Source organism: Adiantum capillus-veneris, chromosome 3 (genome assembly GCF_014529385.1).
Source record: "Adiantum capillus-veneris isolate H3 chromosome 3, ASM1452938v2, whole genome shotgun sequence".
Taxonomy (NCBI): domain Eukaryota; kingdom Viridiplantae; phylum Streptophyta; class Polypodiopsida; order Polypodiales; family Pteridaceae; genus Adiantum; species Adiantum capillus-veneris.
Window position 1 is genome coordinate 18,338,631 of NC_140933.1, and position 21,582 is coordinate 18,360,212.

General features: G+C 42.6%; 1 protein-coding gene across 2 annotated transcripts in view; it reads left to right on the top strand.

The window, feature by feature from the left end:
- LOC147460553 (uncharacterized) overlaps positions 1–13,337 on the top strand; it is an 83,955-nt gene extending 70,618 nt beyond the window's left edge. For both annotated transcript variants that reach the window (XM_086507987.1, XM_086507991.1), the window contains exons 6-10: positions 9,638–9,860; positions 10,306–10,394; positions 10,472–10,607; positions 12,417–12,748; positions 12,828–13,337. In XM_086507987.1, coding sequence (XP_086364113.1) covers positions 9,638–9,860; positions 10,306–10,394; positions 10,472–10,607; positions 12,417–12,748; positions 12,828–13,072 — 1,025 coding nt within the window. In that variant the 3' untranslated portion in view covers positions 13,073–13,337. The remainder of the gene's footprint in view (positions 1–9,637; positions 9,861–10,305; positions 10,395–10,471; positions 10,608–12,416; positions 12,749–12,827) is intronic.
- Positions 13,338–21,582: the final 8,245 nt, after the last annotated feature.

A 21,582-nucleotide genomic window follows, 5' to 3' on the forward strand; every position in this document is an offset into this window, starting at 1 on the left:
ATTTTGAAGTTTCTGTTCGTGTGTGGCTATTGATTTCTTGCTTGGAGTGTCTAAGCCTACTACATGTACTTCTCATCATTGTTCTATATGTGGATGATTTGCTGATCACTGGTCTGAATGAGACACATATTACTGAATTTAAGGTTGATTTGAATGCTACTGTCAAGATAAAAGATTTGGGGCTGTTGCATCATTACTTGGGTATACAGTTTAAGCAGTGTGATGGTGGTATTGCCTTGTGTCAAACAAGTTCCATAGAGACATTGCTATGTAAGTTTGGACTTGAGGATTGCAAACCTATTGCCACTTCTATGAAAACAGGTTTGAAATTGAGTCTTCATGATGCTGGTGATCCTGCCGATGTCATTCTTTACCAAATTGTTGCTAGATGGCTTATTTATGTATGCAACAAAAGGCTAGATATTTAGTTTGTACTCTCACAGGTCAACAGATTTATGCATAGCCTAGGGTCTAAGCATTGGTAGGCTATCAAGCGGGTCTTTCGCTACTTGAGTGGCACTTTACATCTTGGGTTGTGTTTTCCCAAGGAGGGATCATTACCGTCAGATTTACATGCTTTTTTGGACTCAGTTTGGGCTCGTTGTTTTGACACACAAGTGTCCACAAGTGGTTTCTATTTCATGCTTGGCACTGGGCAGTTCATGCATATCATGGTTGAGCAAGAAGCAACCTATTGTGGCCACTTCTAGTTGTGAGGTTGAGTGCAGGGCAGTCTGCACAGCTATGGCTGAGTGTGTATGGCTCAGACGCCTTATGGTTGATTTGAGTGTTGGGGACAAGACACTGCCAACATTACCTACACTGATAGTCATAGCGTATTGGCAAGTGCGAGGAACCCAATTTTTCATGCTTGCACAAAGCACATTAAGGTGCATTACCACTCTGTCAGGGAGAGACTCTGCCAACATTACCTACACTGACAGTCATAGCGTATTGGCAAGTGCTAGGAACCCAATTTTTCATGCTTGCACAAAGCTCATTAAGGTGCATTATCACTCTGTCAGGGAGAGACTCTCAACAGGAGAGATCAACTTGGCTTATGTGCCAACATAGGACAACCTCGCAGACCTTTTCACAAAGGCATTCCTTTTACTTTTCCCTGAAGAGAGGGAATGAGAGAGTGCTGTAGAGATGTGTGGAGGGAGAGAGAAAGACACCCGATGGGGTCCCAACCCTCTCAAAGGCCCCCCACACCATTGCTGATGTGGTATTTGCTTTTGATTGCGTAAATGGAATGCACACACAATGCAATACCTCAAGTGCAGACTCTACTGACTCGAATGATGAGTATCACCGCGGTAACTCTTCAAGATGAGGCACCTCCGGAGTTGGTTTGATGCACCTTAGGATCCTTCCCGACGTGGGATCGCGGATGGCCACCAAGGGGAAGATACGGGGCTGATTTGCTCTCCCGATGTGAGAGGAATGATGGGCTGAAAGCTGGCTGCAAAAACGCAGATCGTAAAATGCAGCAGACCTCTCGCGTAGAGCAATGCAAACGCAGATCTCGATGACGGTGATGATGGGTAGCAATGGAGCACTCCATGCCGGCGAGGGAATGGCTGAGGGGAGGCTCGATGGGCTACCGAAGTACTGGACCGCAATAGGATGCCAATGAAGATAGATGCAAGCCGTTGAAAGCTGAAAACGCTGGACTGATCTGATGCTAACTGCAGCGCTAGGGCTGAAAACTAGAACACTGGCTGGATTTGCAAGAGGAGGTAGCGCTAGGGCTGATCTGGCATCTCCAAGCAAAAATGCTAACCCTTTTGCTGCTGGCTGAAAACGCTAGGCTGATCCTGAGCAAACGCTAGGACTGGCTCTGCTCCTTGCTAGCGCTATCTGCATCTGATTGCAAACACTAGCTCCCTTGGCTCCTTTATAGGGCTGAAAATTGACTTATGAATCTCCTTAGGCTGAGGTAGGGCAATTTATCCACCACACCCAACAAATAAAATCATTAAAGTGATTTATTAAAAAATTAAAGCTAGGGGGGGTTAGTTTGGGTGAAACTGTCGCACCAATGCCCACCCGGGAATCCAATTGACATGGGGATTGGCTCATTGGATTCCTCTAACCTAGAACTACATGCTCGTCATGCCAAATGCCCATTGTAGTGTAATAACATCTGTCATAACGCCTATACAAACCATTTATGCAAGAGGGTTGCAAATTGGAAATGCTAATCTAATGGACTTGTTCGGACCTGCAGGTCCTGCGAACATAGTTACAGGGGACGGGGGGGACGGGCCCTAGGGTCGGGGGACAGCCGTAACCGGGCCGGTAACGGCTGGGAACGCCGAGGGACGGACGGAAAACGGGCCGGACGGGCGGGTCGCAGGGGGGACGGACCGGGGACGGCCGGGGCCGGACCGGGGTTGGACGGACCGGACGGGGACGGCAAGGGTCGGCCAGGGTCGGATTAAAAAAAATGGCCGTTTTTGACCGTTTGCAACGGCTCTGTGCAGCCCCAACTGCCATATTTTTTTAAGCCTTGGCCCTTGGGAGGCTATAAAAGGCTCCCATGGGCCTCTTAATACTCATAGTTTCAATGCTCAATGCTCATTCCATTTCCCTCAAGCTCAAGGCTCAAGCTCAAGGCTCAAGCTCATTCCATTTCCCTCAAGCTCAAGGCTCAAGTTTGAACTTTGAAGCTCTCCTCTCCCTCTTCTACCCACTTTGAAGCTCTCCTTTACTCTCTCCACACAAGCTCTCCTCTAACCCTTCTAACTTCTAAGCTCTACTCTCTCGAGTCTCTCCACCATCATGTCATCTCAAGCCAACTCCACTTCTCAAGCCGCTTCTTCTCGAAGGAGGCCCGCCGTGCAAACGTGGTCGTGGTGGGATGAAGTCGACTTTAGCTCGCGTGGCAAAGGTGGCGGTGCAAGACCATGGACGTGCAAGCTATGTCCATACAAGAGATCGGGTGGTTCAAACAAAGTGCGAGGCCATCTTCTTCATGAACCCGGTCACGAGGTGAAGTTTTGCCCTCATGTAGCTCCCGAGAAGAGGTTGGATCTTCTTGAGAAACTCACGGTGTATGAGGTTGCGGAAGCGGCCAAGAGGGGCCGTTTTGTTGCCGTTGATCCCTCCGCCACGGCGACACCGCGAGAGCAAAGGGAAGCCAACCTTGACGACATCCCTCGAACCTTCAAGAGCCATGGATCTACACCGTCCTCTTCCCTTCCGCATTGCCAAACCATTCTCAACGAAAATTGGAATCCTAAATTGAAGGAAGAGGTGGATAGGTCCGTTGCCCGATTCTTCTTCCACGACCACATTGCCTTCCATGCTTCGCGGTGAGTTTCCCTTGGCATATACACATTGCAATCTTCCATTTTGTATTCATAATGGGTTATAATTTCTCGACTCTCTATACTAACGCAACATGCTCTATTTTGTGTGGATAGGTCTCCATACTTTCGAACCATGGTTACGAAAACAGGGGAATATGGCTCCTCTTATGTGCCACCTTCATCGGAGAGGCTTCGCACCACCCTCCTTGACAAAGAGAAGCTTGCCGTGGAGCAAGCGGCCCAAGCAACAAAGGATTTGTGGGAGACCAATGGCGTCTCTCTTCTTGTAGATGGATGGAGCGACACCCGCAAGCGGTCCATCCACGGGGTGGTGGCCTACTCTCGGGGGGAGATGTACTTTGTGGAGTCACATGATGCATCTGATAGTGGCAAGGCCGCCGAGATGCTTGCTGTGGAGTGGACAAGCACCATAGAGATCACCGGCTCGGAGAATGTCCTTTGTATGGTTGCAGATGGAGAGGCGTCAAATAGGGCAGCCGGAGCTATCATTGAGGGCATGTATCCCAGCATCCATGTCACATTTTGCATGGCGCATTGCCTCAATAACCTCCTCAAGGACATAGGGAACTTGTCATGGATTTCACCCACCATTGGTGACGCCTCTCGAATTGTCTCCTTTGTGCTCAACCATCAAAAAGTGCGCCATGAATTCTCAAAGAGGAGCCACTTGTCTTTGCTCAAATATTCAGAGACAAGATTTGCATTCAATTGGCTTATGCTAGGCCGCTTGTCTACATGTGGCGGAGCCTTAAGGGGCCTCTTTCTCAGTGATGAGTTCCAGGCCATGCCGGAGTCTACATTAGCAGTAGGATTGAAATGCCGAGAATGGGCCGACGACGTCGCTTGGTGGGAGGAGGTGAAGACTCTTGACGCCATGGTCAAGCCTATTCTACACCTACTTCGAGTGGTGGATGGCTTGCAGCCATGCATTGGCAAAGTCTACGAAGCCATGGATCGGATGATAGAGGCACTTGAGAAGCTTGTGCCTGACCCTGTTCAGTATGCGGAGATTTATGGCTTGTGTGAGTCGAGGTGGAATGGATACTACTCTCCACTTCATGCGGCAGCTTATGTGCTTGACCCTGAGTTTCAAGGAAAGCGTCAAGAGACCCACAAGGAGGTGAGCAAAGGATGGCGGCTTGCATTGGAGCGCCTTGAGCCTAGCAGTGACATTAGGCGCAAGATTAGAGACGAGCTACTCAACTACAGGCAAAAGAAGGGCTCCTATGGATGTGTAGATGCATAGCTTGATCGCAACAAGATTGGCTCGGTTTTGTGGTGGGAGGACTATGGAGGAGATGGCCCACATTTGCAGCGCTTGGCTGTTCGTGTCCTTAGCCAAGCATGTACCACTAGTTGCTTGGAGCAACTATGGAGTGTGTACAGCCACATTGCCTCTAAGAAGAGGAATCGCCTTGGGGCTCAGAGGGCCAATGATTTGGTGTTTGTGAGCGCTAACTTGCGCATGCTTGCCAAGAGCGTCACACACAAGGCAGATCCTTTCACTGAGTGGGAGATGGCACAAGAGAATCCATCTATGGCCGATACTCTTTTGGAGGAGCTAGAGGAGGATTTCGAGCCTCAATGCGAGCCTCCCGAGCCGGAGCCCTCATACGTTGCTGACGACCTCGACTACGACGACGATGTGGAGATTCAGCAGGTGAGCACTTCTTGAGTTTGATGATCATTGATCACTTGACTCTCGAGTCTAGACTCTTGAGTCTACGACTCTACCTACTACGTAGCCCTTTGTACTTTTTGTTATCCTTGAGGCCTCAGGCTTCTCCTAAGTCCTTTAGGCTTTTTGACTCTTGAGCCCTTGTGGCATGCACTTCTCATTTTGTATCGATCGATCATCGATGTTTTATTAGCACATTTTCAGCCTATATGACTCGTGTTCTTTGGTCTATTTAGTGTAAATTTATGGTCAAAGTGATGCTCTATGTGTGTGGCATGTGTGTAGGTCAAAAAATGCCAAAAAAACTCTTTTTTTTTTTTTTGCCGTTCCGACCCCCGTCCCCGTTTCCTGACTTTTGCCGTCTTGACCCCGTTCCTGACCCCGACCCGCCGTCCCATGTAACTATGCTTGCGAATAGGCTCACAAAATTGCCGATACTAATCCTCCTAAGATTCTAGACACTCCTATCTAGAAAGAAGGGGAAAACCGACTCTAGTAGTCTATGAAGCATGTCCACGTGGCACACAGATCCATGTGCATGTGACACTAATAGATGGCAAAGATATCTAGGTGTGTATTGTTTCACAAATTGCTGACGTCACCGAAGAATGGAGCCAACCTGTAGAACCCGGCCGAGAGATATAAATCCTAAGCAGCAGCAACAACTGAAGAAGAATCAGAAGAAGTTCCCACCAATTTATGGGACCCCGTCCGATGGGACGCAAGTGACTTAAAGATAAAGCAAGATCCACTCTCTCTCTCTCTCTCTCTCTGTCTCTCTCTCTCTCTCTCTCTCTCTCTCTCTCTCTCACACACACACACACACACACACACACACACACACACACACACACACACACACAGAAGAATCGCGTGGAGCATGATATAATGGTAGTTGTAGGGATAGCCCGCAAAACGCGTTGACATGTTGACGTGGCACCTGTACGGATTTTTGTGTTTTACGTTGATGAGTGGCAGCTTTCCGGATTTTCGCAAAATGCGCTGGTAGCTTTTGGACCATTTGCTTTTGAATTTGAAGCTTTTCATGTAAGTGCTTTTCATAGGCCGAGGGCCTTTAAATTTGTGCCATGGGCTCACTCTCAGGCACGCTTCCGGGTGAAGGTGCCGAGCATGGAGTATCCGCTTGTAGTGAGTTGAAGCAATATAAAGAAATACGATGGGGCGCCAAGGTTTGGAGCCAGTGCTCTCTCGTGGTGGAACTCCATCACTCCTTGTCTTGTGTCGTGGATTAAAGTTGTTCAGTCTGTTCTTTTCCGTTGGCACGTGGTGCCACGAGACGGGCACCACGTGCCAATAGAAAAGAACAGAGTGAACAGACTTTTAGCAGTTCAATAACAACTGAACTGAAAGAGAGAGAGCACACGTGACATGAGGGATGTAATTCCACCCCAGAGAGTACTGGCCCCAAACCTTGGCGCCCCTTTAGGTATTTCTTTATATTACTTGGAACTCAGTACAATGCCGGTACTCGCGCTTTGCACCTTCACCCAGAAGAGTGCCAGATAGTGAGCCGTTTGCACATATTTAAATGCCCTTGGCCTTAAAAGCAGTTACATGAAAAGCAGTAAACTCAAAAGCATCTGGTCCAAAATCTACCAGTGCAAAAGCAAGAAAATCCGTACAGCTTTGCCACATCAGTAGCCAACGTAAAATCCGGAAATCAGTACAATTTGCCTCGTCATCAAGCCAGTGCAAAGTGTGAAGTTCTATATAGGATGCCATGTCATCAGCCTCTACGCTTTTTGTATTTGTGTGTGTGGGCTGCTTTACTTTAGGCCCCTTCGGACGTGAACCTTAAGTTGGTTGGATCTTCTCTTGCTGCTTTTGTTGTTCTCTTAGGGTTTAGGCCCCTCGGTCAGGATCTTTAAGTCGGCTCCGTTCTATTGTGGCTTGACACGTCAGCAATTTGTGACACGTGGTGCCCGTTCCCGTTACAGTGGTATCAAAGCTTCAAGCGTGTGGTTTTTTGGAAGCATACCGGTCCTACCAAAGAGTAGACAGAGCAACATGGCGCTTGCAAGATTTTCAGGAAAATTTTATGAAAAAATCTTTGTGTCCCGACTCCGAACTTATTAGCCACTCCACCCTTACTCCATTGTGCATCGAGCGCGCTCCCGTCTTCATCGATCTTACAGGGCATAAGTCATAAGGAATTCAAGATCACTTGCACTGTTTTTTTTTTCAAACCACTGTTTTTCTCTCAAGGGCATTGCCATGCAGTGGTGGAAGTCTATAGCTACCAAGCCGCCCCCTCCAAGGACTTGACAAGCTTTCAAGAAAGGTTTTGCCCAAAGTTACATGCCTTCGGACATCTCCCTTCAGATTGCATTCTGGATGAGTGGGGTATCTTGAAAGGCTTGCCACAAAAAACCTTAGCAGATTACAACTTGAAATTTTTCGACATCTTTTAGCATGTGTCTCTTCACAAGATGATAACCTTGGAGGCCCAATGTGATTGCTATATCTTGAGGCTACCATCACCGCCACAGGAACACTGTCTGTCGAGGCCTGTTTCGACTATCCAAGAGCTTATGGACCATGCTGCGGCGGTCGGCTACAACCTTGTGGAAGAAATGTAACCCAAACGATGCAGGTTGCGGTCTTGTGGGGGGGGGGGGGGGGGTGTGTTGTTTGTAAAAGGCCTCTATTTGGTTATTTGCAGGAGGAGAGATGAGAGAGTCCTTGAATAGCCCGGACCAAGATGGTTATTTGCGGGGGCAGTGTTCATCTGCAGCTTTATGTGTCTATGTGTTGTAACATGCATATGTGAGCATTTATGTTGCATTGTGATGTGCCAATCATTGAAATATCCCTAATTGTATGAGATTGCCTGGGTATGTAATTTTAGTCCATCAAGACACTTGTTGGAGATCAACACGGTTTGGGTGTGATGGCTAATTTTACTACGTCAGAATATCAAGAGCTCCGATCTGGAATGAGACTCCTTATTAAATGAGATTTTTCTGGAAGGCAACGACCCAAGATATCAAGAGCTCCAATCTGGAATACGGTAATCGCGGACGATCACTTTCTTTCAAGAAGGGGGGATTTTCACAAACTGCTGACTTGTTAAGCCACTGAAGAACGGAGCCAGCCTACAGATCTCGGTCGAGAGATCTAAACCCTAAGAAGAAGAAGAAGCAGAAGAAGAAGAAGCAGAAGAAGTTCCCACCAACTTATGGGACCCCGTTCGATGGGGCCCAAGTGATCTAAAGATAAAGCAAGATTCTCTCTCTCTCTCTCTCTCTCTCTCTCTCTCTCACACACACACACACACACACACACACACACACACACACACACACACACACACATAGAAGAATCGTGTGGAGCATGATGACGTGGCAGCTGTATGGAAAGTCCGCAAAACGCGCTGACATGATGACGTGGCACCTGTATGGATTTTCGTGTTTTACGTTGATGACGTGGCAGCTGTACGGATTTCCGCAAAATGCGCTGGCAACTTTTGGACCAGTTGCTTTTGAGTTTGAAGCTTTTCATGTAACTTTTCTCATAGGCCAAGGGCCTTCAAATTTGTGCCATGGGCTCATTCTTTGGCACATTCCCGGTGAAGGTGCATAGCGTGGAGTACTGGCTTGTACATAGTCGAAGCTATATAAAGAAATACCGAAAAGGGTGCCAAGGTTTGGGGCCAATGCTCTCTCGGGGTGGAACTCCGCCACTCTTTGTCGTTTCGTGCATTAAAGTTGTTCAATCTGTTCGTTTCTGTTGGCACGTGGTGCCTGTCCACGTTACAACTGAGCACATAATAGTATGCCAAAATTAGAACCCATCTTCCTCAACATGTCGGGCAACCAAAACTATGCAAGTAGCTCTAGAAAAGCAATTTTTTTAGGATACTTATTACTTCGGGACCTGATATCTGTCCTCAAAAGAAGCTAAAGTAAAATCCTCATATCACAGATGTAGGAAAATCAATCTGTCTCCAAAAGTGAGAGGAGTGCGAGTGACGGTCCTCGAGGCAAGCTTTTGTGATGAGAAAATAGCAATGAAAGCTCGTGTGCACAAAAGGATGATGTCCTTCAAAACGCCTTCGTACGTAGCAACTAAACAACACGTGACCCAAACTTCTCATGCATTGTAGCCCACTTAGAGACAAAACATGGAATGTGGCGACTATAAGTGATTCGATGCAGAATGTTAATAATGTAAGTGTATGTAAAGTGAGAAGTTGAGCCTTTTCAATTGAAGGTGCCGATGAGAGACGCATGGGTTGGACTTGAATCAAACTTTGGCTGGAGTGGTAGCAAGCTCTGACGGAGTTTCCAAAAGATGTTTGGAGCTTCAGTCAATTTTTTTCTCCATTTGGTCATCAAAGGCACAAAACTGATCGATAATGGGTTGAATTCACAGTGACAGTGTTGACCGCCGTTAATGTTTTTTGTGACCAGGGGAGAGCATTGTAGGCGAAGGCCCCTTTATCAAGGGGCTTGTTGTTGTACCATAGACTGACGTAAGACTTTTCTTGTTTCTCATAATTGCATTTCCCCTGAAAGTCAGAAGGAAGAGAAAAGATGTGACCTACAAAGCTACAGTTTTAGTTCTTAAACTTGAGCTTTCCTGGTTGCATTGTATTCAGGTGAGAATAGTGCAGAGTTGGTGGCTAGTCTGCTTGCTGTTGCTGGAGCATATACAGAACCAGAGGAAAGAGATAAGGCAAAATCTATATACACTCGGATTGTACATATACTGGAGAATTCAAAAGGAGTCGTTTGTGCGGAGTTAGGGCCGCCTTTGCTGCACCTTGGTTATATGTTTCTTGAAGAAGAGAATTCAGAGGAAGCTGAGCACTGTATGAGAAGGTACTTGATTTTGGAAAATGCAAATGTCACGACAGTTTTTGTAATCTCTGAAGGATGCATTACCTGCGTCAATCTATACATGGGATCCAAATCTTGCAATTCTGTGGTTTATGGAGGACAGAATGTTACTTCCCGTTCAAATGATATAGAGAAAGAATAGTTTTGTGCTTGCTTTTCTCTTCAGTATGGCAAGAGAAACAACTGTTAGTAGTAGGTACTGATCATGTTTGAAAGAGAAAATGCTTCTTGAACCAGAACATGGTGTTTTTTGAAGAGTCATATGACATGAATTCTTTGTTGCCTAGCCAATAAAATTGTCCGTCTCATGTGCACATTCATTCACAGCAGTGCCTTCTTGTAATGCATCATCGTTCCAGCTCGTACATGTTGGAGCTACATACTTTACCTGATTACCTCACGAATTTAAAGGTGGGTGTCTATGCAGAGCTTTGAATATAGCAGAGAAGACTAGTGAAAAAGGTGGCAGCCTTGGTGTTGCTACTTGTGGGCTTGCCAGGGTCAAGTATGTCAAAGGTAAATATTCAATAGCTTGATTTTGTTTTCTTATCTCTTTTGGCTAATGCCTGGCCATCAATTGTGTATGGTAATAGGTGATTATAGCAAGGCGGCAGAACTTTATCAAAGTGGGTTGGAGATTTTAAAGAATTCGGGTCTCTGGTCAAGTGGAGATCTTGCCATCGAAAGCATTCAAATGGAAGCTGCAGAGTTTTTCAGTGTTGTTGGGAGGTAACATTTGACGTGAGAAATTGGTTTCAGCGTTTCATAAATTTCCTACAAGACCTGCTTCACGGATGATAAACTGTGAACGTAGTGTCCCAACCTCAACGAGGCTTGTATTGTTTTTGATAGCAATAGGCATGAGGGCACATTAGAACCATAGTCCTTTCCATATGGAAAATGCATATCGGTATGGAATACATTGTAAGCACGCGTAGCACTATAGAAATATGAAACTTTCCCAATCTTACTTTATTCTTGAAGCCACTATGAGTTTCAATCATCATCGATGCCTGCATCAACCTCATCATTTTGAAGTTTTCGTTGCCCATTTTGGCCACGTATGAATCATTTTTCCTACGGATGTGGTTGAGCCACTATGAGTTTCAATCATCATCGATGCCTGCATCAACCTCATCATCAACCTCATCATTTTGAAGTTTTCGTTGCCCATTTTGGCCAAGTATGAATCATTTTTCCTACGGATGTGGTTGAGCTAAACATATGAGTATGGTTCCAACTATATTTAGAGTCTCGGGGTTTCTTAATGCCTGTAATGACATAGGGTAGTTAGCAGTATTGCTCTAAAGTAGCTTTGGTGCAGTTATATTCTCATGTAAATAGCATTGATGATAAAATCATTGGCTTTTCATTGCTGCATCCTTCGTCTACTTGCATCATAGAAACAGGGAACGGCTGTTTCGACACCTCGAAACGCCGGTTTGACTGGCTCGGATCCATCAAACCCCTGTCTGGCCAGGCTGTTGAAAACAGACCGAACCCTATTTTCAACAAAAACCAATGTTCTTTTTAGGCTTCAAGAGCCACACTTTTGAAGCCTCTTCTCTTCGAAACTTGAAAAGATTGAAAGGCTCTTTGTGTAAGAGAGATCCTTCCCTCTCGTCTTCTCATAATCTTCCTCTTTTTTATGAGTCGTGAGCCTTGGCACCTTTAAGTCTCAAGTCAAGCTTCCTCTACCCTCTCCCACCACTTGCAATTTGCAAGAGGAAAACCACTGGTACTCTCTCCCACCTCCTCCAAGATGATCTCTATATGACATTGAGGACATGTGGATGTTGCACATTTTTTGGTTGTACACATCATTGCTTTGCATTATTTCTTTGTGCCCTCTTGTTACTTGTAACTTTGTAGTTTCAAGATTGTAGTCTGTTTTCGTTAACATGAATCCCCATGTCCATGACAAATTTTGCTTTGTTAATTGAGTCAAAACTTGCAATGAGTAAAGTGGCATTACTGAGCACGCAGCAAATTGAAGTATGAACACTTACATACGTTGCGATGAACGCTGTGCCGGAAACATGAGACTCGAGTAGGTTTCTTTGCAATATTATGCTTCTACAGGCTCCAAGTGTCTTGTGCATCTAATATTTTGTAGAGTACAGCTGAAAATTGTGTATTTTAAGTGTCCCCACTCCACTCCCTCGTTTGCGTTCTGCCCCTTGTGGCCATTCTCATTGGTCTTCCACGTTGCCATTCAGTGTCCTGTGTTTACCGCACTTAGACTGGCAGTTCAGAAAGGGGATGCTTTGCTGAGGTTGTGTACATATGGCCTTTTCAGGGATTTATTGTTGAGTTATAGTGTCAAGAGTTTTAGTGGGAATCTGCTTCCATGAAGAAGCATGGAAAAATGGTAATAAAGGTTCTGGAGTTGAGGAAGCCTTCAAACATGAGCTGAGACATGTGATTCATGTCATGTGTTGTGTCAGGATGAGAAAACAAGCTGTCTTAACCTACTGATTTCATGTGTAGTTAAGTATGGGTTGTTGGTCTCAAGATTATGTTCTGGATTTTTAACAGGACTGAAGAAGCTCAGGATCTGTGGGAAGAGGTCTTACATGAAAAAGAGAGAATCGTAGGCATCAACAGTCCAAGGCTGGTGGTTCACCTTCATAATCTTGCTACATCTTATGCTCAAATTGGGAGGTTTGATAGGTGCGAGCCACTACTGCGGCGTAGCCTAAAGCTCGTCACTACCACTTTGGGGCCAACTGCACCTCAGGTGTCTGTCCCTTTGGAGTTTTTGGCAACGACGTTACATCACTTGGATAAAAACAAGGAAGCAGAATCTCTTGCACGCCAGGCCCTCAGCATCCGTGAGAAGAATTTTCCAGACGACCATCTTTTAATTGGTGAGCTTCATGCTTAACATTTTGTATTACGTTCGATCTCCTCTCGTTGCCAGCCTAACTTAGGGATTGTGCTGTACAGGAGAAGCTTGCTATATACTGGCTTCCATTTTACATGAAAACAGTAGACATGATGAAGCTTTGAAGCTTGCACGGAGAGCGTTGCGTATAAAAGAGAAGCAGCTGGGAAAGGACAGCAAGGAGCTTGGGCTAGTGCTGGATTTGATGCTGGAGATAATGGATGTACTTGGGAAAGCAGCAGAGGCAGCACCACTCTTGGAAAGGTTGGAGAGGCTTGTGGGGGGATCAAGCAAAGCAGCACCGTAGGTTTACGCCTACCTATGCTGCTCTATGAGGGATGTTGGGAAGTTCCTGCCTGAATATCGAAAGGAAGATGTGCTAGATTAAGGGTGTCATCAGCCATATATGAGCGCATTCTTGGCATTGCACACTGTATCATAGTTTCCTGTATATCTTACAAAAGACAGATAGCACAGTGTGGCATACAAGAATGGACTGTACAATGGAAGCATTGTATATAATCTCTTCCACAGTTTTGTAGCTTAGATTTAATGATTCTCGAGTTTCAGGAGTTTTTGTGTTCTCAAGGTCAATTCTATGTCATGGAGTTAAGGAAAAGCAACACATTCTGACAAATCTGAATACAAAATCGTCAGCAAATCCCACAATAAGCTACTTCCATGTCCCTCAAAAGTCGGTATTTTTATTTAGAGTCTACCTACCTTCTCAGCTGCATGCTTCAACCAATGTGGTGGGGTCCAGAGGGATCAAACTAAAATTTGTGATATGCTTTTTAGCAGCAATAGAATGACGGACTTTTCGCGTCCTATCCCGATCTATATGTCTCTCTTCTTCTTGCTCATGCTCTAGATATGGATGCTGTCAGGCCTTTCACAGAGTTTGCAACTGGCTGGCATCTACAAAGACAAGCACACAGTGCTGGTAACTACCTTGCAAAAATTAGCAAGGGATTTGTCCTGCTTTTTGTAGCTGCTCTTGAAAGGTGTCTCAAGGGTTTTAATGTGGGTAGGTAGCTGAAACAAAAATGTGTGAATCTTTGCTCAGAATGTTGTGTATTCTTGGTACAGTCCAAAAAAGGGTAAAGGAGATAATTTTGAGGAGCAATGTACTTTTCATAAGTGTCTCTGAGAGTAAAACAAGCCCCAAGGTAGGATATGGCTGTGAAGGAGAAGATTGAAATGCCCATTGATTGCAAAGGTGCTAAGACTTTAGCCATACTTGATAACGGATCTGGAGTAGCTATAGCTACCAAGGAAGCAACCACAAGAAAACTTACGTTACCACAACTATGGAGACCTCAACAAAACTCCTTGGAAGATTTCGACTCAACCATGGCTAATTCAGAAGTGCTTGCTTGATTGCAATTTAAAGCATGCTTCTAGATGTGGAGCTTCTAATAGTGGAAGCTGTTTATGTGATAACCTTGAGATTGTCCATGACTTAGGGTTATGATTATATCTATCTACGTTGAATGAAAGCAACCACTAGAGTATATTGATGATACCACAGCTATAAAGACAAAGAACTTTTTGGTTGCTATTAAAATACTCTTAATGGATGTGTGGAGCTTCTACTTGTGGAAGCATACGAAAGGAAGAATGTGTCTTAGAGAGGAACCTAGCTGATGAAGCTTTCCTTTTTGAGCCATTTCTTGATCACATATCTTAGCCGCTTTGGGTTATGTCTTTGGTTCCCCAAGGTCTCCTTCAACTCACATCATTTCGAGCTTTTGTTTTCACTTTTTGGTCCCAGTGATCTCCTAGTTGTTGGAAACCTGTTGGTATCTTTTGTATTGCTTTTTCCTCCTTCAATTGTTATAAAATAGTTCAAATCATTTCTAAACTTATCTATTCAGATACCGGCTTCTTGGAGGAAGGTAAGTCCCTAGCATCTTTTTGGTCCATCATGCTCTTGATTTGAAGTTTCATAGCCTAAGTTATAGCTCTAGTTTCTCCCTTTATGACATAATATAGCTTTGCAAGACTCTTACCTTACCATCTTCTCTTTTTGTTTTCCCTTGAGCTACCCAGTGCTACCTTTTCTCCCCATGTTCAAAGGAGGAGTAGTCCCTTCAACAATAAGAAGGGCAAACCCAAAGTGCATGGGTTGGGAATAGACTTATAAAGTAGTAACCACAAAATATAGATCTCTCCTTTGAATGTAGATATTAAGATTTGCAAAACAAGAGACAACGTCCTTACGGAGGTGTCATTTTTGATGTACCAAGCACATAAGGCTTGTTTGAGTCCATAAAGCGCTATGCGAAGACGATAAACAAGATGTTCATGTCCTTGAACTTCAAATTCAAGTGGTTGTTCCATATGGATCTCTTCTTCAAATCTCCATTTAGAAAACTTGTTTTAACATCCATCTAATGAGTAACAAGAGCTTAAAGTACATGAATGAGAAGAAAGTATAATGGTAATCAATACTAGCAGTTTGAGAATAATTGGCTACAAGAAAATTTTAAACATAACAACGTACTACTAGCCTTCAATTTGGTCTTATATAGTCACTTATATTTAATAGGTGTGTAGCTAGGTGGAAGATAAGAATCGAAATACCTGAAGAGATGGGAGAATTATACTTAGCTTGCAATTTAACTATGGTAAGGTGAGGATATGGCTTGCTCATATATATTTGGATCTTTAGTAATGATCATAGCAAGCTTTCGTGATTATCAAGATAATAATAGAAACCATGGTCATTATCGATAGGAATATAAACATAGACCTCAACTTCAGAATCATCACCTGCTATAAAAGAGGTTCGAGGTTGTGAAGACATCCACTTGAGTAGTGCTAGAGTCCAAACTAGTCACTCAATCATCAAGAAGAAATGCAAAGGCAATTAAAAGAGATTCTGGATCATCACAATCATTTGAAGACCATGCACCACCTATTGTAAGCTCATAAAAAATAGCACCATGACTGCACATAGCTTTCTTGGAAGCAAAGTGCTTCTCTAATATTTTTTACAGGCATTTCTACCAAGGGGAATCTTTCATTGAAATTTTTTTTACTGAAGATCAGGATCCCTTAGCATCATGAGGATAACCAATAAAGGTAACCTTTTTTCGAGGGGGATCCAGCTTGCATTGTCTCTTTGGAAACATGTAGCAATACAACCAAAGGTCTGAAAATAAGACACCAAAAGTTTTACTTGTCCATGTCATATAAATATGTTTTCTAATGTTATTGGAAGAAAATCCTATACATGAACTGATGTGAGAGGTGCATTTGCTTAGACTTGCTTGAAAAGATCGAAGTGTAAAAGCATGCATCGTAAATAACTTATTTATTTATTTTTGTTATGACACTCTGCAATACCATTTTGTTGAGGAGAATATGGAATAGCTACTTCACGTCGAATACCTCCAAACCTATCATTATCATCAAAGACATTTGATAGATATTTACCCTAATTATCACTGTGAAGTACCTTCAATTAACAACCTGTATGAAGCCGCACATGCTTGCAATATCGCTTAAATATTGAGAAAATTTTAATTTGTGTATAAAAAATACATGCGTGTATAAAGGAAAAACATCTGTAAAATTCAAGGTATTTATAAAAAGAATGAATGGGAGAAAATGGTCCACATAGATCTGTATGTACAAGTTCCAAGTGTATAGTATTGGGCAAAGAAAATGGTTTTTTGTGATGTTTTCCAAGAGTACAATGTTCACAAATTCCCATGTTGCACTAAAATTTTAGCTTTATGCCTTGAATCCAATCATGTCGATATAGTCAAGAGTCTTAGATAAATTAGAGTGTACAAAGTGATGATGCCATAATTTTCAATCATGATATTTACAAGACGTAAACATATGAGCAAAATCATCAGCTAAAGTAAGCTCAAATAGATTACCATGGCAAGGAGCCACCGCAATAGTCTTATCAACTAAAATTCAACAATAGCTATAATCAAACCCAACAAAGCATTCAAGATCGACTAAGTGTGCAATCGAAAGTAGATTACACTATAGGCCGGAAATATAAAGCACACCTTTGAGTTTTCTCGTAGGAGAAAAAGTCCCAAGTAAAAATCACCAATACCCTTAACCTCACAAGGTGTATCATTAGTAGCAAGATAAACAAGCTTTTGGTTGGGTAAAGTACAATAGTTATGCATCCATTGCGATTGAAAAATCATATTTTTGATGAATCTAGATTCCACAATAGATGATGCACCATTTTTGACAAGAAAACTCTATCCGCATAGATGTGATAATTAACATAGTTTACCTCATTGTCCACCCTTTTATATTGCAAACGTTCAACAACATAGTCTTGGTTGTGCTCTTTGTCCTAAGCCTTCTTGTAACATCAAGAAGATAAGTGATTTGTATGTTCACAATAGTCACATGACTGGCAACTTCTAGAGATACTTTGGCGGGTAAGAGACACACCATGATTTTCATCATATTGTTTTGCCCAACAATTTGATTCAATGTGATAATCTCTTTTGCAATAGAAAAAAAATTTGGATGATCTAAAATGCTTATTGAAATGTCCACCTTGAGAAAAACAGTTGCCACCATTTTCTCTTTTGAAAGGACGCTTTCGGGTAAGAAAAGAAACATCCAAATATTTTGTTGAATAATTGAGCAAAGTAGTATCCACAAAGTCTACGTGATAATCATGATGTTGATGATACTCAATGAGAAACATATAAGCACTATCAAAGGCAAGGCCATCCTTATTAGAGAGAAATGTAACAATGTTTTCATATTTCTCATTTTGAATAACATGAAAAAAAAACTTTGTGTCTACAATGAAAGACTATATCAGAAGAGTACAAATTTTATGAAACAATGTTGTGACATTTCTCAGTTTGAATAACGTGAAAAAAAACTGTGTCTAAAATGAAAGAATATAACAGAAGAGTACAAAATTTATGAAAAATGAAGAATGTTTTTTATTTAATCATAAAAATAAATATGGCTCATAATGATAATCCACAAAAAATGGAAGAAAATCAATGAAGTACAATCTTTCACAAAAGGAAGACTATCTTGGTGCATGAAAAACATAACAATATTGCTGAACCTTGATAGTGTGGAGCAGATGCACAAGTAATTGATCTTGCACAATGCGGACACCATCAGTAACAAGTTGAGTAATAGTGCTCTTGAAAGCTTCAATATGAGGAAAAATAAATGTAGACGACTTATACTCCAAATTGTCCAATTGATGCATGAGATTTCCGAAACATACTTCTTCTCATAAGTAGAAACAAGATATTTCCAAATGTCATTAGACTTGGAAAGATGACACACACTTAGCATAAAGGAATCATGAAGAGCTGAAAGAAGACATCGATGAGCATTGTTATCTCCACGTGTCTAATCCGCATGAGTAGCTTGCCAATGATGAAACAAAGGACCATTAAGAATCAAAGTGTTATCATTATAGGGATTAAGAGATTGACGAGGACACAACAAATCACCCAAAATCTTAGCAAATCATCGGCTTCAAGGGTAAGAATGAATTTGGCCTTCCATCCAAAAAACCCAGATCCTTGAAAGGGAGGTATATATGAATGTCTAGTAGAAAAGTCATGGATACTAAGAGAGGTTGCTGTAAGTGTAGATGTCACAAAATCAAAACATCAAGAAGAAGTTCATGAAAGAATATTGGTCTCTTTCACACAGTCTCAAAACACATAACTGACAAGCATCACCAAAATAAGCATGGCAAGTGCTTTTTGGAAGTAAAAAAATAGAGAATTATTGGACCATTTCTTTTAAAGAAAGAAGTCTAGAACATTAACCATGCAAATGAGCACATTTAGTGCTTTTAGGTGCACAAACAAAAAAGGAGCCACCCTTTCAGTAAATTAAAATATAGTGGACCACATTAAAAAAAAACATAACCACGCGGTACATTAGGAAGGGAATAGGGTGTATGAGGGCCTCTTTATTTGCCATGGGATTAAAAATGAGATTAAGGAATGAGCAAATGGGGGACTACCATGTGGACTAAAATGGTGGATGTGCTAGGTCTTAAAAGTGAGTGGTAAAACTTATAGGCCTAGAGGTGGAGGGGTATTTTGTTTTATTAATAAAATGAGAAAATTGTTAGGCTTAGGGTAAGACGGGCCAAGGCCAAGGGCCACGACACACATGTTGGTACAGGGGGCATATACTAGCCAAGGGCCTATATTAGGTATGATTGGGTGGAGATGTGCATGTGCGAGTCCCCAATCTCTTATATTGGTATTAGAGATCGAGGGAGAAGGGCAGTCATGGAGGAGGGAAGGATGTGGTGCATGGGCTCTCTCTCTCTCTCTCTCTCTCTCTCTCTCTCTCTCTCTCTCTCTCTCTCTCTCTCTCTCTCTCTCATCAACCCCTCAAGCTTGCATGAAGATTCTACAACATGGGCATGGCCCCTTGGATACATCGAGGTCGGTCGAGGAGTGTCGACAAGCGATGGTTGTGGGAGCGATCGTCTGCACACAAGGAGAGCATGTTTTTGACCTGCCTCAAACTACATGATATTGGTCTTGATAGGATCGCCATGGTCTGGGGAGATGTTTTTGCTTCTGAAGGGAATCAATTTGCGGCCTCTGGCGCCTGACACAGAAGCTTGAGAAGCCCTCTCTATTTTGCTTGCCATCGCTCTACAAGAGAAAGCGATTGGTTTCATAAAAAACAAAAAAAATTTTGGGCATGTTTTGGGGCATGTATTGTTGGTTGGCCCCTTTCAAGGGGGGAGTTTCCCACCTCTCATGCAAGGAGGACCTGCAAACAGGCTTTGAGAAGCTATTGCAAGGAGAAACTGCACCAGGATTTGAGAAGCTTAGGGAAGGAGGACCTAATTTGGAATACATCTGAACACTTTTTCAAACTCTAGCTAGTAAAAAGTGTTGGGAGAACTCGCTTTATGGAAGTGAACAACACCCAATGAGCTCTAGGATGGGTAAAAGTTTATGGCATCATACGAATGTATCAACAAATTAATTACCATAAGGTTTGTAGTTTTGATCATCATATCAGCCATGGTACATCGGACTAAGAAGGATCGCAGACATCCAACACAAGCAAGACGCGATTCGGCGCACATGCACAACATGTGATTAGGTTCCAACTACAAAGAAAGTTTCCATAGAGGGCTACTCAAGCACAAGAATTCTGCATTAGGTAGCCATGGATTTTATTGCAATCATTATCGAGCACATAATTGGGCATTGAATACGGAAGGATAACAATCCCAATCAATCGACAGGATCGCGGTCAAGCAAGTAAATTTATTTTTACCTTGATCTCGAGTTTGTTTTGTAGAGGTATGTCATGAGCTTGAGGAACATAGCAAGGCCTAGTCATGTTCATGCTTGGATAAAGGAGCAAGGCTCCACATGGGACTACGCTCACAAGCAATGCTTGTGCAAGATGTAATGGTACAAGGTGAAGAGGTTTCTTCACATGTGAGGTATCCTGCATAGATGATCGCACCAGGGGGTGCTACAAATTCCACTGCTAAGGGCAGTTATTCATGCAAAATCGATAAGCCAATAAAATTTAAGGTTTATAATTTTGAATATTTTGAATTTCTCCAAAGCTAGCTTGGACATCAACATTTGCTTCCGCCAAAATATTTTTTGTAGTTAGATGAAATTGGATATTTTAGTTTCCTCAACTATCTACTATCCACATTGGGCAATCTAAGGTACTTTATTTTTCTCAATAAGCTATTTAATTTGACACGTCGATTATTTGTGAATGATCGGCAAGATCAATTTTATTTTTCCATGATATCTGTACATGGATAGGATCCCCTGTTGGCTATGAGCACACAAGCTGCATCTTTATCTTGGCCTATCTAAGTCTCTTCATGGCAACAATGCTATTTGGACAATAGTGGAGAGTCTTAGTAAGCAGACACATTTTATACATGTTAAGAAGATTATTAGGCCTCCTCATCCTTTTATTCCTCATATCTTCAAGAATCATGGCTTGCCAAAAGCAATTGTTTGTGATAGAGACCCACATATGAAACGTTTTGGAGAGGACTCTTCAAAAACTTTAGGTACAAGCAAAACTTTTCCTTTGCTTATCACCCATTAAAGGGATGAGAAAAGTGAAATCTGGCAGGTATGGTTCAAATGTTTTATGTGCTGTAAAATTGATTGATGTCGGTCCATTTTTTAATCCAAAATTCATCACTGTAGATACATAAGCTCCCCATTTTGTGATAAAAGTTGTTTTATGTTGATCCTCTTCAGAACCACAATCTGATTATAACTTGAAAAACCATCTAGAAAGCTATACATTTCTTCCCCAGCTACTACTGGATCTAATATGGCATCAGAAAATGGCATTGGAAATGAATTAGTGACAGTGGCTGCATTGGATTTTCTGTAATCAACATATACTATGATCTTCCCATTTTTCTTGGGTACCACAATGATTGGTGACAACCATGCAACTTCATGAATTGGTTTGATAAACCCAACAACTAACAACTTATCAATCTCCTTCTTAACCTGTGCTGCAAAGTTTGGATTCATTCTATACCTCTATTGCACAATCGGAACTGCATCCTCTTTCAGATTAATATGATGTTGATCCAAATTAGCATCTATACCCTTAAGCTCAGAGTAGTCCCATGAAAACACATCTTTATACTCCTTCAACAACTGAAACAGATCATGCAAAAACTACCCATCCACATGAATGCTAACCTTGAATATCTTGGACTCCTCTTTAGTACCTAAATTGAGGCCCTTGAGCTCATCTTGCTTGACCCTAGTTGATCCTCCAAACCTTTTATTATAGATCTTCTCAGCCAAT